Source organism: Etheostoma cragini, chromosome 15, assembly GCF_013103735.1.
Source record: "Etheostoma cragini isolate CJK2018 chromosome 15, CSU_Ecrag_1.0, whole genome shotgun sequence".
NCBI classification, from domain to species: domain Eukaryota; kingdom Metazoa; phylum Chordata; class Actinopteri; order Perciformes; family Percidae; genus Etheostoma; species Etheostoma cragini.
Genome location: NC_048421.1, coordinates 6,368,716 through 6,384,945, shown reverse-complemented (window position 1 = coordinate 6,384,945; position 16,230 = coordinate 6,368,716). Strand labels below are relative to the sequence as shown.

The 16,230-nt window shown below is 38.2% G+C and overlaps 1 protein-coding gene across 1 annotated transcript; it reads left to right on the top strand.

Moving 5' to 3' along the window:
• Nucleotides 1-1,637: 1,637 nt before the first annotated feature.
• slc6a16a (solute carrier family 6 member 16a) lies at nt 1,638-14,691 on the top strand. Its single transcript, XM_034893574.1, has 12 exons — nt 1,638-2,001; nt 6,479-6,704; nt 6,948-7,105; nt 8,002-8,128; nt 8,221-8,396; nt 9,037-9,147; nt 9,317-9,558; nt 10,043-10,235; nt 11,685-11,886; nt 12,165-12,324; nt 12,436-12,598; nt 12,889-14,691. Exons 1-12 carry the CDS (start codon nt 1,999-2,001, stop codon nt 13,234-13,236), a joined length of 2,109 nt encoding a protein of 702 aa, XP_034749465.1. The 5' UTR covers nt 1,638-1,998; the 3' UTR covers nt 13,237-14,691.
• The last annotated feature ends 1,539 nt before the right edge of the window (nt 14,692-16,230 follow it).

The window sequence follows — 16,230 nt, the reverse complement described above, 5'->3', positions numbered from 1 at the left end:
CCGGCATTTCTATCATCAACCGCCTGTGGCTTGTGCCAAGGGGCTATATGATCTGCAACATATGCAATTCCAGAAATGCAATAAGGTATTCCTCAAAACCCCACCTCCACAAATTCACTGACATCAAGTTTTGCTTGAGAATAAGGCAAGATAATGCTCAAACGTGAAAGGGGTAATGAAAGGTTGACTATCAATACAAATAAATTGAAAATTTACATGCAATAGTTTTTGGGGATTTTCCTCAAAGGAGAAATCATATAAATTATCTATCTGAACATTACTTCCTTTTACGGTTACACAACCAACTACCAACCAAATGCTTTAATAAAACAATTTCACACAAAACAGCCCATTTTGTTAAAGTTGTCTCAATACTGTCTATTCTTCAAATGCTCTCACTGTCTAAGTAAAATTAAATTAAATTGTTTGCAGTAACTGAGCTCTTGGTAAACAGTGACATCAACTGGTTGTTAAAGGTCACTCCATCTGTCTGTGCTGCTCTCCTCGTGTTTGGCTGTTGCACAGGTCCAGGAGGTGTAAACATGAGGTCAAACTGAATATCCAGAAGTTGATGGTATTAGCAAGTGTAGAGGAGAACGGGTCTACCACACAACCGCAATCATAATAGATTTAACTCTATGCTTTATACTTTTTTTGTTCCAAAAAGCCTTGAGTTTTGGCTCTGCATACTGCAGACATCCCCCATATCTAAATTACTATACTGAAACTATGATGAATATACTATAGGTATACTACTGTTTACGCTACACTATTAGCAGTTTTTCAGTTTTTCAATATCTATAAGTTTTGTAAAAACATGACATGCAATTTTGCAGTAATTGTGGGGATTGTGTTTGCAGTGAACAGGAACTATCTTTAAGCTGCATTGTCTAAGCCTTATTTTGTTTGTTGAAGTTGATATATATTTATTTTTTTCTGCAATTTTCTCTTTCAGTTTACTGTTTTTTGTGAGCATATTTTGTTCAGTCCAATGTAAATATATCTTCTGTGAATATGTTTGCTCTGACTTCTTTAGTGAAACATTTAAAAAATAACTGTTTCAACAGTGTGTGTATCTGAAAAAAATTCTGTTCATGTGAGCAATCTGAAGATTCTTTTTTTACAATTTGAACTATTTTAGTTAGACAAAAATCTGGTAATACGTGTGTGCCATTTGGTGCTAACTGTGTGTACTGTTTAGAACAACCGGTCCCTTTTTTCAAAATAGGGCTTAAAAGCATTAGAAAAAAAAACTGTATCTATAGGCCTACTTGTACGTGCCCTTATTGCACCTTGGGTTGGAGAAAAACGTAATTTCAGTTGCTCTGTATGTCTGGCATATACTGCAGAATTGAAAATACAGTTGACCTGACTTGATTGAAATAAATGCTATAATCTCCCTCTCACAAAGCTACAACATCCTGCTGCACAGGACGGCTCTGGACAGTGAGTGTATTTTACTTTTCTTTACTAAAAGATATACAAAAGATGCAGCAGTGTCTGTAGTAGGCCACCCTATGTATATAGCCCAAATTTAACATACTGGCAAAGGAAATCGTATTTAAATGAGCACGAGCACAGTCAGGGCACACAGCTCCCCTTAGTAGTGTTTTATTTTTTTTACACAACACCTACACACAGTAACACTGACAGTAGTGTGTATTCTTGTGTTGTCCAGCCCCCCCTCGACCGTTTAGGGGATGGGCCTTCCAGCCTTCTCAGTCCTCCCATTGGCTTCATCTGCAGTTACTTCTCCTTTCATGACTTCACGGGTTGGCGACGACAAAGTTTTTTTCCAGTACAAGAAACGTGGCCTCAAGTTATTAAAACTTGCATTTGTCGAGACTTTTCTTCCTTAGCACATTATATTTGGTAGCCTGAATGTTGGCAAAGCCTAGGGAAGAGAAAGAATAACCTTGTGAGAGAAGGACAAAGTGACGGGCAGAGAAACCAACACCAAGACTTCTAGTCACTCCTCTCTTGGACCGTGCTGTCAGCATGGTATGTCCACAAATGTTTTCTTTATCAACGGAACTCAAAGAGCTCCAATGTGCAAAATCCGCATGCTTTTATTTTTAACTTTTCTCATTTTGCATGGCTTTACCTTTTTCTCGCTGTAATTGTTGAACATAACTTAGGCCGACATGGAGCCTATATGTTGTATAATTTGCCGTTACTCCTGTGTTACTTATCCAGTCATGAATAGGCTTTAAGGCTGTGGTTTGCCTCACTTTCGATAATCTCGGGTATGCAGCTGATTTCTGTACATTTTTTTACCCACACCCTGGCTGCTCAATATGCTCAGCCACAGATATGTTTCCCAACAACTTTCAATGTCTATATAAGCTATTGTGATAGACATTTGAAATAAATTAATATGCTATGGGCCTTTACTACAGCAGCAAAGACCAAATATTGAATTATATTACTTATTAATTTTAAGTCTGTTTTTTTTTTACAAAAAATACAGTCCCTTTATTTTGGCACACTGATAACAATCAAATCTTATGTAGATATAAACAACCTCAAGTTGAAGGTAAAAGGCACCTTTTTATATCAAATATACACAACAGTAATATAGGTATCCCATAGGTTATACACTATTGACAGCTGCTCAGGTGTGTGTGTGTGTGTGTGTGTGTGTGTGTGTATGTGTGCGTGTGTGCGCGCGCATGCTTGGGAAAGAGTGTGGTATCTGTATTTATCAGTGGGTTGGCATTTTTTTTTTCTTTAGATAAATACTGATATATGTTTCATCCTTAAAACATGGCGAATCACGTAGAGAAAATGATTATACTTTGTTTTGATGAACATCATAGTGCTGGTCGATTATACCTGTTAATATGCTGTAGCTCTCATTCTGCAGCTTCTTGATGCAGTTGTGCTACAGCTGTCATTTATTTAATTGCCTTATTATTATGCTTTTGCACAAGATTGACATCAACACTGCAATAGATCTTGTGAACTTCTTATTTAAATACAAGACGTGACAGTTATGTTTTGGCTCTTGTTCCATTCCTGTTTTTCTCACGTCAGTTATGCTATGTAATATTTATCCTGTAGCAGCTGTGTTGAAAATAGGTTGACTATATGGCAACTTTTCTAATGGCCTGATACGTGTGATTGTTTAATTTACTCTTGAGTTGTAATGGATGATTACAGAAATTTTAAAAGGTCCTGAGCAGGCAGATTGCCAAAGAGATATTTACAGAAGCAAAGAAAATAAGATTATGGCTCCTTTTTCCGACATGACATCCACATGTAAAATTCCATGAGTGAAAGGGTCTTTATTTTGGCTGTTTGTTGAGGGTTAGGGTGTCTGCAATACCTCCACAACATATACAAAGTAGCAGTTTTAATAAGGTTGAACATGTTATTGCAGGTTATGCATTGCGTTACATTACAGAAGTTTTAATTATTATTAGGAAATATTAACGAAATTCTGACAGTAGCTATTTAGAGTTTGTCTGATGAAATGATTGTGATTGATCCAGTAAACTACAGTGTATCGTCACAAATTCTAAAGCTTGTTTCTTAAAACGTTCTAACTATCTATAAATATAAAAAAAAGGTATTTCAGAGATGAGTTAGGCGTGTCTTTGCTATCACAGTTCAACAAGGACAGTCGAAGGGTGCCTGTTTTCCAACTGTACCCAGAGATAAACCCTGCTGACCAATAATCAGAACGTGTGTGTGTGTGTGTGTGTGCGTGCGTGCGTGCATGCATGCGTGCGTGCGTGCGTGCGTGAAGAATGTAGCAAGGCACCGGGAACTAAAGAATAAGCTTGCAGTTTTTTTCCCAGTTTCAGGAATAAACAGGAAATACCTGGGCCTTTCAATTTGTAACAAAGTACAATTGTGTGTAAAATGGTTCGACAAACTACACAACTGCCGTGTTGTTGAGAAGCATTTGAGGATCCACTGAAATGTTCAAGCTCGTAAATTTGAGATGAACTGTATCTGCATGTATGCCAAGGTTTGTTTCAATATCAACTTTTGTGATTAAGTTTGGTTCTGTCATTTTAATTTGAATAATTCATACTGTTCATTGATACCCAGTGGGGAAATTACAATGTACACTCTGTTTGTTAGCAATCACTATACACAGGTGTGAAATACACACACATGCTTAGGACATATACATGCACAAATAGAGAGATGTCAGAGTGAGTAGGCTGCCAGCTGGACAAGTTCCCTGAGTGGTTGGGGGGGTACAATGCTTTGCTCAAGGGCACCTGGCAGTGCCCAGGAGGTGCAGTGGCAGCTCTCGAGCTATCAATCCACAGTCCGTTCTTTGGTCCATACAGGGATTGGAACCAATGACTCTATGGTTCCCAATCAGACTCCCTATGGACTGAGCTACTGCCACCCCAAATTTTGAAGTGCATTTAGGTTTGTCTTTGAAAGGAAAGTGCTACTGAAGTGCATTTAGGTTTGTCTTTGAAAGGAAAGTGCTACACCACCAAGGTTACTCACACATCTGATAGCTGTACTCTTATCAGTTCTCAAAATGGTAATACTGATTAAGATTCAGGCAACTGTCTTCAATTACTATCCACTGAATCTGCATGCAACTAGGGCTGCAACTAGCAGTTCTTTTAATCAATTAACGTATAATAGTATTATCTACAACATCTTCAAACGGCTTGCTTTGTCTGATTGACAATCCAAAACCCAAAGACGCTGGAGACAGTGATTTTTCTGGTTAATGTGCTTAATAAAGAGCACTAATAAAGAATCATTACTAGATTATCATAATTTTTGCAGATACATTATCCCAATTACTGACATATCCATCAATCAAATTATTGTTTCAGCTGTTGAGGTAACATTAGATGGTGTCTGACATACATTTGGCACCATTACTACACCAAAAGCCTGTTTTGGTCCTTGATAAACAGGTCCTCAATCCTAAAAGGTCCTAAAAGCCTTCTAATAGCAAGTCTCCTGCCTTGTTGCCAACTATATCCACCACATGGTGCACCTATGTGCCTCAGCACCACCCACAGTGTGAACCAATGTTAACCTAACACCTCCCGATGGATCTCCCACCCACACACCAAAGACCTCCTTTACCCAGAGATCTGCCTAGTTGCTACTCCTCTTCCCACTTCCCCTTTTTTCTATTTGTGTGTGCATGCATATTTTTGTCACTCTCCCAGACTCTACTGTGTAAGTGTGTATACATATTTCTGACATCACCTGTCATATCTGGCCATGTGTCCTGTCTGACCAACTACATACTTTTCTGGGTCATACACCTCCTGTGATTTTCCATTCACACTGACACCAGCAGTAGTACTGCCAGGTCATGTCATGAAGCCAGTTTGGCACGCGATAAGCCATTTTGGATCTTGCCCACTCATCTGAGGTCTGTTAGTTGATGACAGTGTGTACTTCAAGTGCAGTCTGATTATCTGATGTCATTTTGCATAGAGATTTTCCCTATTTGTTTGAACAGTGACACCTGACATGCTCCTTTTTTGTAAATTCAATGGCAGATAATTTAAATGGTGTAATCACATTTTTATTTGGATAATTTTCACAGAAACCACTGTAGATGTCTTAGAAATGTTGCAGGAATCATTATGATATACTCTTTGACAGTGTAAGGATAATATAGTGTACTTCCTAGCAAACAACACTTTTCTATTGATGTTGTTCTTGAGATTTTAGTCTTGGTTTGCAGCGCAAAAATTACTATTGTTTTGTACACTCATTATTGATGAACAATTATTCTTTTAATGATTTTATTTTACAGTAAAACCCACCAGAGTTTTGCCAGTTGAATGCTTTAAATGTGAAGCAGTATGAATTGCTGAGTTTTCATTAGAAGTAACTTAACAAAGCTCTGATACAGCATGGGGAAAGTGAGCAGTAGACGGTGAGTCTAAAGTCAAAAACAGTAACACTGGGTTAGATGCATGCATCATCCTGTTTAATGCTTGTGCATGTGAAGGCAATTTGAATCCAGTGTGGGAATGGTGGATTCCACTACTAATGATAAAAATAAAAAAGATATAGAATGTAAATAAATAATGTAAACGTAATTAATGAAATAGTGCTACATTGATACTAAAAGTAGGATCAAAAACAGAATTTGATTTCATTAAATTGTTATGGATTATAATTAAATACAAGGGGGTGTGTTGAGGCCACACCCCCTCTTCGTTCCCTCCTCTCAGCTCTTTGTAGCTATTTTGCCAGACACTGTACAACTTTCATATTGTTATAGACAGTTGTGGTCCCCGATCAATAAGTTGGACCTAGTGGGTATCTGTAGACAGTGATGGCAAACATTCAGTTTGTCTTTATACAGTACATAACTTTTCTTCTTTCTTATTTTCTTGGCATAAAATATCATGTTTACTTTTATGTTTTGACTTTGACTGTCCCATGTCAATAAGTAAGCCTACCTTTCTGTCAACTGATTATCAATAAAGTTTTATTCTTCTTCTTTTTCTTTGTTTATGTCAAGATGGAGAAACCTCCACTGGACAGCAACGAGGACGAAGCTTGGCTGGGCGAAGGCCAGTCTGAAACTCAGCTTACCACTGTGTGCGGTCCAGATAGAGTTGAGACATGCGATGCAGACCGTCCAGCATGGGACTCTAAGATCCAGTATGTGTTGGCCCAAGTGGGATTCAGTGTGGGCCTCGGGAATGTGTGGAGGTTTCCATACCTTTGCCACCAAAATGGAGGAGGTGAGTGTCTTTAAAGAAAAAATTGTATGTTTCAACTCATTGGTTTTGACTGTTCATCATCATGGTAGCTCTTCTGAAATCAGTAGCTGACCATTTTGTCTATATGGCCAATTTAAAGCATGACACAAACATACAACAGCACATATGTGTCTATGAGAAAATGTAATAACAAATGTACACAACAAAAATATGTTCAAAAATAAATGTCTTAAATGTTTTAGAATCTTCTTTCCCTCCTTCCAGGGGCCTTCATGCTGCTGTATGTTTTTCTTTTACTGATTGTGGGAGTTCCACTTTTTTTTATGGAGTTGGCAGCTGGCCAGAGCATTCGCCAAGGCAGCATTGGTGTATGGAAGCACATCTCCCCAAAGCTGGCAGGGATTGGTTACTCCAGCTGCATGGTGAGGAGCGATTTTTATTTTTTTTACATTGTTTTTGTTCTGGGTTTGGTATCATACCGTTCATGTATGAATAAAAAGTTAGACTTTGGATTACATGTCAATTGCCAATAAAAGCCTAAATTGGGAAGCAATAACATCCATTCCCCATCCTGTATTTTACTCCTGTTTACACATACGCAAAATGATTACTCATAGCTCATAGTATCACAGCTAGGCTGCTGTAGTGGGGTAGCTGGTTGGCTGTTTCATGTTTGGGTTTTGAAGATAAAATGAGCCACAGAATTAAAGATTAAAGATTTATAAGCGAAGTGTCTTTCTCCACTTGCCTTAGCCAAGGCATGGCATCGTTTATCACTTCTCTGGGAACAAATTTCTTTTTATTACTAGCCACACTGTATGTATACTTAAGAAAGGACGCTGATGACATGCTGCCATGTTGTAATATGAGAGAGGCATTGCGCTGTAGTGCTGGCAGTTTGTTGCATAACACTTTCTCTACAAACCAGACACTGCAAACAGACTGGGCAAGAATTTCTGTGCACATAAAGCACACAGGCATATACTTGTATGCTTAGAAGTCTGTGCTTTTTTTCTTTTCCAAAAATTCTCATTGCTCTGTTAGTCCCAGTCAATGTCAGTTTCACAGTTTATTACAGAGACACTGAAACATTACAGGTATCAACAGGTTAATTGTAACTTTTGGATTTAAAATTAATTAAATTAGAAAGAAAATGCTTGTTGTTCTTCACTTGGAAAACAAAACGTTGACTTTCATAGAACTTTTCTCAGACTATACAGCTCAGCACATACTGTATCCATTATCGCAAAGGCCTTACTATGTAAATATTGATAAGGTATTAAGTTATTTTATTCATGAACCCTTTCTTTTCCTCTAGGTCTGTTTTTATGTGGCTCTTTACTACAATGTTATTATTGCTTGGAGCTTGTTCTACATGGGTAATTCTTTCCAGTATCCTCTGCCATGGGAGCGATGTCCAATTGATGTAACCACCAATGACACAGGTACTGACTCAACTGAGAAGTTATTCAAAATGAGATTTCATGTAGACGACAGTCCAGATGCAGGTATAATGTTGTCTATCTTCAATCATCAGTGAAAGAATGTGCAGGTTCTTCCCCAACGTCATATTTCTGGTTTCGGAAAGCCCTTGACATCACAAATTCCATCGATGAAACAGGAGAGTTCAACCCCATCATGACGGGCTGTTTATTAGCTGCTTGGGCAATTGTGTCCTTGGCTATGATCAAGGGCATCAAGTCATCTGCAAAGGTAAGTTAACATCTCTTCTCTTTGTCACCCCAGGCCCAGGGATCCCTATATCAACAACCAACATATACACACATTTATTCTTGTATCATTGTTAAAGGAAAAAGGGGGAATTTTGGGGGAATGCTTTCTGACAGAGAGTTGGATGAGAAGATCAATACCACTCTCATATGTCCGATAAATATAAGCAACTGACAGTTAGCTTAGCTTAGCACAACAACTGTAAACAAGGGGAAATGGTAACAAAATCCATCTACCAGCACTTCTGAAGATCAGCCAGGAAAACAGGAAGACACCTCCTGTAAAATTGTAAATTGTAATTTTTACACATTGGTTGTTGGTATGAAATTTAAATAACAAGATATAATGTGTTTCATTAATGAGCTTTAGAGGTTGGTAGGCAGATTCTATTACCTCCACACTGAACCAGGATATCTGCATACTCCTGTTCCCTGTCTTTATGCTCAGCTATGTTAACTAACTGTTCATCACATGTGAAGGACAGACATTAAATTGGTATCAGACTTTTTATCCAACACTCAGCCAAAAAGCAAATAAGCATTATTCCTCAAATGTCACATGTCATTCCAAACCAAATGTTCTGGCACAGAATTCGTATTCCATTTCTTTTTCCAAATCTTAGGTGATGTACTTTTCCTCAGTCTTCCCGTATGTGGTGCTCTTTATTTTCCTCATCAGAGGGCTGATGTTGGACGGCGCAATTGACGGAATCACATATATGTTTTATCCTAAAGTAAGCACAAATTTCATTGTGTTTTTGATCATATTCATCTCTTGATTATTATTTTTTAATCTATTGAAAATGTACTAGAGAGTATTTTAAACTGCCTAGGAAATTTTCCAAGTTTGTACACTTTACAATAATTTTGACTTAATGAGACCTTTTTGGTGGTATTTTTCAGCTGGAAATCTGGGGAAATGTGCAGGTGTGGCGGCAAGCTGCTACACAAGTGTTTTTTGCCCTTGGATTGGGCTATGGCTCCGTCATCGCATATTCCTCCTACAATCCTGTCCATAACAACTGCCACAGGGATGCACTGATGGTCTCTGGCATCAACTTCATGACATCTGTGCTGGCTTCGCTGGTGGTGTTCGTTGTGCTGGGTTTCCGGGCCAAGAACCTTGCTCTACGCTGCGTGGCTGAGTACGGATGTATGCGTGTGTGTGCATGAATATTGACTAAAAGCATTACTCTCTACGACAGTATTTCTAATGTTGCTAACTACTATTATACAACCCCATAAGTTTTTATTTTTGCAACAAACTAAAAAGGACCGTATTCTTCAATGACCACACCATGTAATTTAGTAAAGCAACTTGTTTTGCTTAAGGTTCAGGATATTGCTTTAAATATGTATCCAAATCAGGCACATTTGCAAGAAATTGTTAAATGTGAGAAATAAATTTCTCAGTTGATTGAAAAAATATTTAAGGCAAACAATTTCTATGTTATGACCGTCAAAGATTGATGAAATACAACAGAGGAGCCAAGGGTGGAATGTTATGCAATAATCGCTGATATTTGACCATTCCTAATAAATATTCACAATTAATAATGATATTTGAGCAAATGGCATTTCACAGCAGATATTGCCTTATATTTAATCTTTTATTCTAACCTCTTCCAGAAATCTTGGTCTTCTAAGCCTCATGTCATCCCATGGATCTAACCAGCACTTGCTTGGCCCGGGTTTGCCCGGGATCAACATGACAGATCCCGGCTCTGTGTCTATAGCTGAATACAGCGAGTGGTACAGTCACCACAGCTCCATGGTGGGCCCTAACATCACTGACTGCAGTCTGGAGCAGGAGATGAATAAGGTATCCTTGAGATATAATAAGAGATTAATTAACTTTCTTTTTGTAGGGGTTATCAAGACAGAAGTCATGCTTCACAATGGGAGAAACACAGAAATAGAAGAATTATTTAACAGTGACAGAGATTAAAAAAAAATAGTCCTTAGTTAAAAACAAAAATGGAGTACTTTTTTTATTGCGAAACTGATCAGCATATAGAAGTGATTCTTAGAAGTTCAAAGCATGATCACTCTTCGTAGATGGTTTAAGTGAGGGACATTTAACACATCCTGATTAGAAAAGTGCTCATAGTGTCTTTGTTGAAATGTACAGAATGGATGCACTAAATTACATGAAATACCCACCCAACCCAAGTATAGCTATATATCTTTATATATAGATATGTTTTGCGTCACTGGTGAACATTTTAATTTAAAAAATCTGTTTTTATATACCGGGTACTATGAAACATTTTCATGTGATAACCTTAGAGAGAGAGAGAGAGAGAGAGAGAGAGGGAGAGAGAGAGAGAGAGAGAGAGAGTGTTGCTTGTTAAAAATAAAAATCTGGGATTTAGGCCTTGTTTACAGTTTAGACATTTCCCTTTTGTTTATACGCAAACAAAGAATTTGCCTTTGAAAACGTGTCTTAGTAAAAACGCCGGGCCAAAGTGAAGATTTGGGAAATTTTTATTTGCACGTTTGCATATAAGCTGAGACAAACGGAGGTTTAAGGAGCCAAGGAAGTGAGCAAGAGAAGAGAGGGGAAGTGATTTGTTGCTGTTTTTGATATTTTCGGGATTCTGATTGCCTAACGTTGGCTAGAGTTTCTCGTTACACTGCCACCTACAGGTTCGGCATGCTCTTGACGGCATATGTACACGGTTGTGTGTAACCGAACACTTTTAAAAAAAATTGACAGCTGGGCAGGGTTTTATTTTTGAAAACTTAGAAGTTGAAATGTCTGTTTATGAAACTAGCCAGCCACGTGTAAACATAGCCTTAAACTGAGGTGAACATTGCAATAACAATGAGAAGGTGTGGTGCTGAGGTTCCCAGGACCCCTGAGGAATCTGTAATGTACTGTAAAATATCCAGCTGGCAAGAAAAGGAAAACATATGGTACACGGTATCTAGTAGATCTCTCAGGAAGATGGGAGCAAGCTGTGACAAAGGGGTTATTTTACAAAAAAGATAACTCACCCATTACTGCAGAGACTACTACAGCAGTGCTTCTAGTATAGTGCTATCAAATTTTTCACTACAAAAACTCCAAATAGGGGTCCAAATACTGGGTTGGGTAATGTGATTGCACATGATGCTGCTGGAAATTCCAATCCCAACTCACAAGTTTTGTTTTCTCCGTGGATTCATTTAGCCACCTTATACTTGTTTGTAATCTGTTAACATTTAGAAAATTTGTGTTCAGACTTAATCCCTCTACCTTTTCTGTCTTCCCTTTATATGTGCACAGGGTATTGAAGGGACAGGCCTGGCATTCATAGCATTCACTGAGGTGATGGCCCTTTTCCCTGCCAGCCCTTTCTGGTCCACATTGTTTTTCCTAATGCTGCTCAACCTGGGTCTCAGCACCATGTTTGGGACCATGCAGGGAATCCTCACACCTCTCATGGACAATTTTAGCCTCTTGGGCCGCCACCGGACTCTGCTCACCGGTAATGCACACGTGTCAACATGTCTTCACATGATGCTCTGTCTTGTGCACCATTCATTTGTGTTTTTTGAAATGACTCTTGTCCAGACATATTTGGTGTATACAGGTGAAATAGGCAGGATATGTGGATGTCTGTGTATAGGCCTGTCAGTCTTACTTTTTATTATCTATTGCCTCTAAAGACTACAATGATTGTCTGTTTGCAGTAATTGAAAACAACTAAAAGTTTCAGATAACTGCTAATATCTAACACTGTCTGCTTTCTTATTTGTGTTTCAGTGTCCAGCTGTGCTTTGGGATTCTTAATAGGACTGCTATTCACTCAGCGCTCAGGAAACTATTTTGTGACTATGTTTGACGACTACTCTGCAACTCTACCATTAGTCATTGTAGTTATCTTTGAAACCATTAGCGTGGCGTGGGTTTATGGAACAGATCGGTAAGAAAGCAATAATTCTGACATTTTCCTAATAAATTATTCTGTCCTGTTTTATTGTCTTTTTATTTCTTGTTTTGAAAAGATACTCATAAATGTTTCCCATCACTGCAGCTTCCTAGATGACATTGAAGTCATGCTCAAATGGCGCCCCCCGGTGGTGTACAAATATCTTTGGAAGTATGTTTGTTTGTTGGCGATGGTTGGTCTTCTGGCTGCAAGTTTGTTGCGCATGGTCTTCAAAAGGCCCACTTACACTGCCTGGAATCAAACCACAGTAAGATACTGGACTTATCTTTTCCTACAAAGAACAATTTAATAGCTAAATTCTCTGTTATAGTTTATAATATTATAACATATAAATATTATTTTGTTACACAACTTTGCCTATTTGTTTTTCTGTTCTTATCCATGAATGAGCTAATATAAGCTGCTACAAAGGAATCATTTAATCTTAACATTGCACGTTTTTCATTATCACGGACAAAATATTTGAAGATTAAGTAATTTCTGCTTCCTATATTTCTCTCTTGGACATGGACATGCTCTGTTTCTTCCTCTCATCAGGCCTCTGAGATGACTCTTGAGTACCCTGGCTGGGCTCTTGCAATGATTATATTGCTGATAGTCGTTGCCAGCTTGCCTGTGCCTCTTGGCTACATCCATTATACATTGAAAAAACCCAGGGTCCTGGACACTCGCTCTGAGGAGGCAGGCTGCCAGGAGATGCACCGTGAGTTGTACACTAAATGCAGCACCACTGAGCAGCTGGATTCCAACTCCCTGCATAGAGTCCCTTCTGAAGAAGCGGAGGCTCATCCCAGGACGGCCTTCCTGCCAATGGGCAACGAACACTACCAGCTCTTGCCCCAGCAAGAGGTGGAAGATGATGATGAACAAGATACTGTGATGTGAACATGTCTGTGGGAGGACAACATGTTTAGATTCTTAACCTCAGAAATTGTATGAGCTAGACCATGCAAGAAATATTCCAAAGTGAACGGAGAGTGCTCATACACAGATTTTTTCTTACAGTTTTTTTATTGCTAAAAGATGTAGGGCACAACTGGAGTCAAATGTGCAAAACTCTAACTACAGTCTGCACAGCAGTTCATGTGGACCAAACTATAATTTGATTTTCATTGCTTGAACACAGTTTTCAAAACTCTACAAACTTATCCCATGGCTTTAACCACAACTTGCACAACACTGTGGATTTACAGCACTTTGTTCACATGCTAACACACTGCTGTCGAAACTATCACCCACACATTCAAAACAGAATAGATTTGAGTCTGGTGTCTATCAAACACTGTTAATGGCAATTTTAGCTGAAAACCTAAGCAGGTGTCTTGTTTTAGACTAGTTAGTGAACATATATGTTGTTCATATATAGAAAGCTCAGAAAGCTTTTTTTGTATAGAAACACCAAATATGAATAACCATCGTACACTGTACCAATTGAGAGAAGCAAGTAAAAGAGCAAAGATACCGATATGTCCAGGTCAGATGTCTAAGGTTGTATGCACAACTATGAAAAAAAACAAACACTATATCTTTACAATACTAAAACTGCGTTCTTACTGTTTTTCAGAAAGTAATAGAGGTGAAAGCCTTAGAAAATACCACATTCATTAGTATTTAGAGATGATGCAGGCATCCAGTGTGATGAAGAAAACTTGTCACATGATGCTGGAGAGAGACCAGGATCAGTCACATTCTGTTACTGTTCACACCTTTAGTTTTTTTCCAGTAATTCCATAAATTACTAGAGACAAAATACTATATTGAAGCAAATTGCTGATTTTTATTCCTTCTTCTTTACCTTACGTGAAAATTGATATAATATTATGAAATCTATATCTTTTCTTTAAAGAAAATATTGAGTAGTGTGAAGTCACTTAAATTGTTCAACCTGCAGAGATGAGAAAGTTAGTGTTTTCTGTATTGGTGTGTGACGCTATTGTCTTTATTTTGTGTGGTCAAGGCGTGATCACTTTTAGTAGATGGTTTAAGTGAGGGACATTCAACACATCTTGATTAGAAGAGTGGTCATTGTGTCCTTGTTGAAATGTACAGAATGGATGCACTAAATTACATGAAGTGCCCACCCAATCCAAGTACATCTATGTTTATATATATATATATATTTTTATATATAGATATGTTTTGTGTCCCTGATGAAAATCTGAATTGAGCTCAGCTGCACTGAACATTGAGCCTGTTTTGAGACATGGGTTAAGAATTGTGTTGCTTGGAATGTGTTTTGCAGGTGATGTGGACTGTTTAGCTCAGGTGACTGTTGGTAGTGCATACTGTAGTTAGAGTTTTGCACATGTAGCCCCAGTTGTGGCCACTGTTTAGCAATCGGAAAAAAACTGTAATCTGAAGAATCGATGGGTTGCATAAAGTATCACATTCAGCAAGTTCTAGATCTAGTTCATTCAGCAAGTTGTTTTAACTATTTATATCATTGAAGATACATTACCAGCCAGAAGCTTTTTAGATTCTGTAGTTGTGAAACTACCACTCCTCCATGTAGCTCCCTCCATTCATTTTCTGAACCACTCACACGGTTTGGAAAATAAAACACTCGCAGATACATGGAAAAGGAATAAGCTGCTATGTTTAGTGAAACAAATAATTTATGTAAGGTTTTAGGAAATTGACAAACCACCAGCATGTTAAATTAAATTAGGGTTTGTCTTTGTGTGTGTGTGTGTGTGTGTGTGTGTGTGTGTGTGTGTGTGTGTGTGTGTGTGTGTGTGTGTGTGTGTGTGTGTGTGTGTGTGTGTGTGTGTGTGTGTGTGTGTGTGTGTGTGTGTGTGTGTGTGTGTGTGTGTGTGTGTGTGTGTGTGAAGTGAAAGAGAGAGTGTGTCTATGTGTGTGTGAGAGAGATTATATTATACCTCATAAGACCATAGCAATGTTTTTACATGTGTTAAAGTGCTCAGTGTAGCAGTATTGTATACTGTACTAGATGAGGACCTCAATAAACCTCTAGATGGCAGCAAGCTGACTGGGTAATTTTTTATGATGGACACATCCACACTCAAACCTGTTACCACCTTACAAATCTCAAAGATAATTTAGCATGTTGAGTATGGATATGTTTGTTTGTGTTTATTTAGATTAAGAAAAAAGAAGAGTAACTTTTACCAAACTAGGTTTTTTAGCAGATAAAATTTGAGTTCAAATCCCATCAATTTGCTTTTTACGGTGTGGAGCTTTGGTGGGATTCAACATTATAATTTAAAGGTCCCATGACATGAAAATGTCAATTTATAAAAAAATTTTTTTAACATTAACATGAGTTCCCCCAGCATGCCTATGGTCCTTCAGTGGCTAGAAATGGCAATAGGTATCCTGCTCTGCCTTTGAGAAAACGAAAGCTCAGATGGGCCGATCTGGAATCTTGCCCCCATATGAGGGCTTAAGGTCTTTCCCCCTCAATAGCTACAGAGACAGAAATGGCATGTTCTAAGGAAAGCTCATTGTGGGACTGACTCTAGTGGCTGTAATTCTGCACCAAGACTGAATTTCGGGACAGAAGACTTCAGATACATTATTAGGGGACCACTAAAGGTCTATATAAAAGCATTCAAAAAATACCATGTCATGGTACCTTTAACAAATTTTGGCTGCCAATAACTGCAGTAAATTGCAAAATTCAGTAAATGAAAATGAAGAGGTTGCAGGGCAAATAGGCACCTGAACTTTCTTTGCCATCACAAACACAGAAATGCCCTTATTATCCCACTTTAGCCAAAACAGAAAAAAATCATAATATAAACAATTGTAGGAAATGTATATTGTTTGTGCCACAGCCCAATTGGGTTTGGTTTAATACGTTTTCCCTGTATTTTCAACTAGTTTTTTGTATTGCTTTCTCGGGATGGTTGCAATATT

Coding starts and splice junctions, on each gene's coding strand:
- slc6a16a (XM_034893574.1), top strand. Junction 9,148..9,316: donor CATATATGTTTTATCCTAAA/GTAAGCACAAAT, acceptor GGTATTTTTCAG/CTGGAAATCTGGGGAAATGT. Junction 12,599..12,888: donor CTGCCTGGAATCAAACCACA/GTAAGATACTGG, acceptor TCCTCTCATCAG/GCCTCTGAGATGACTCTTGA.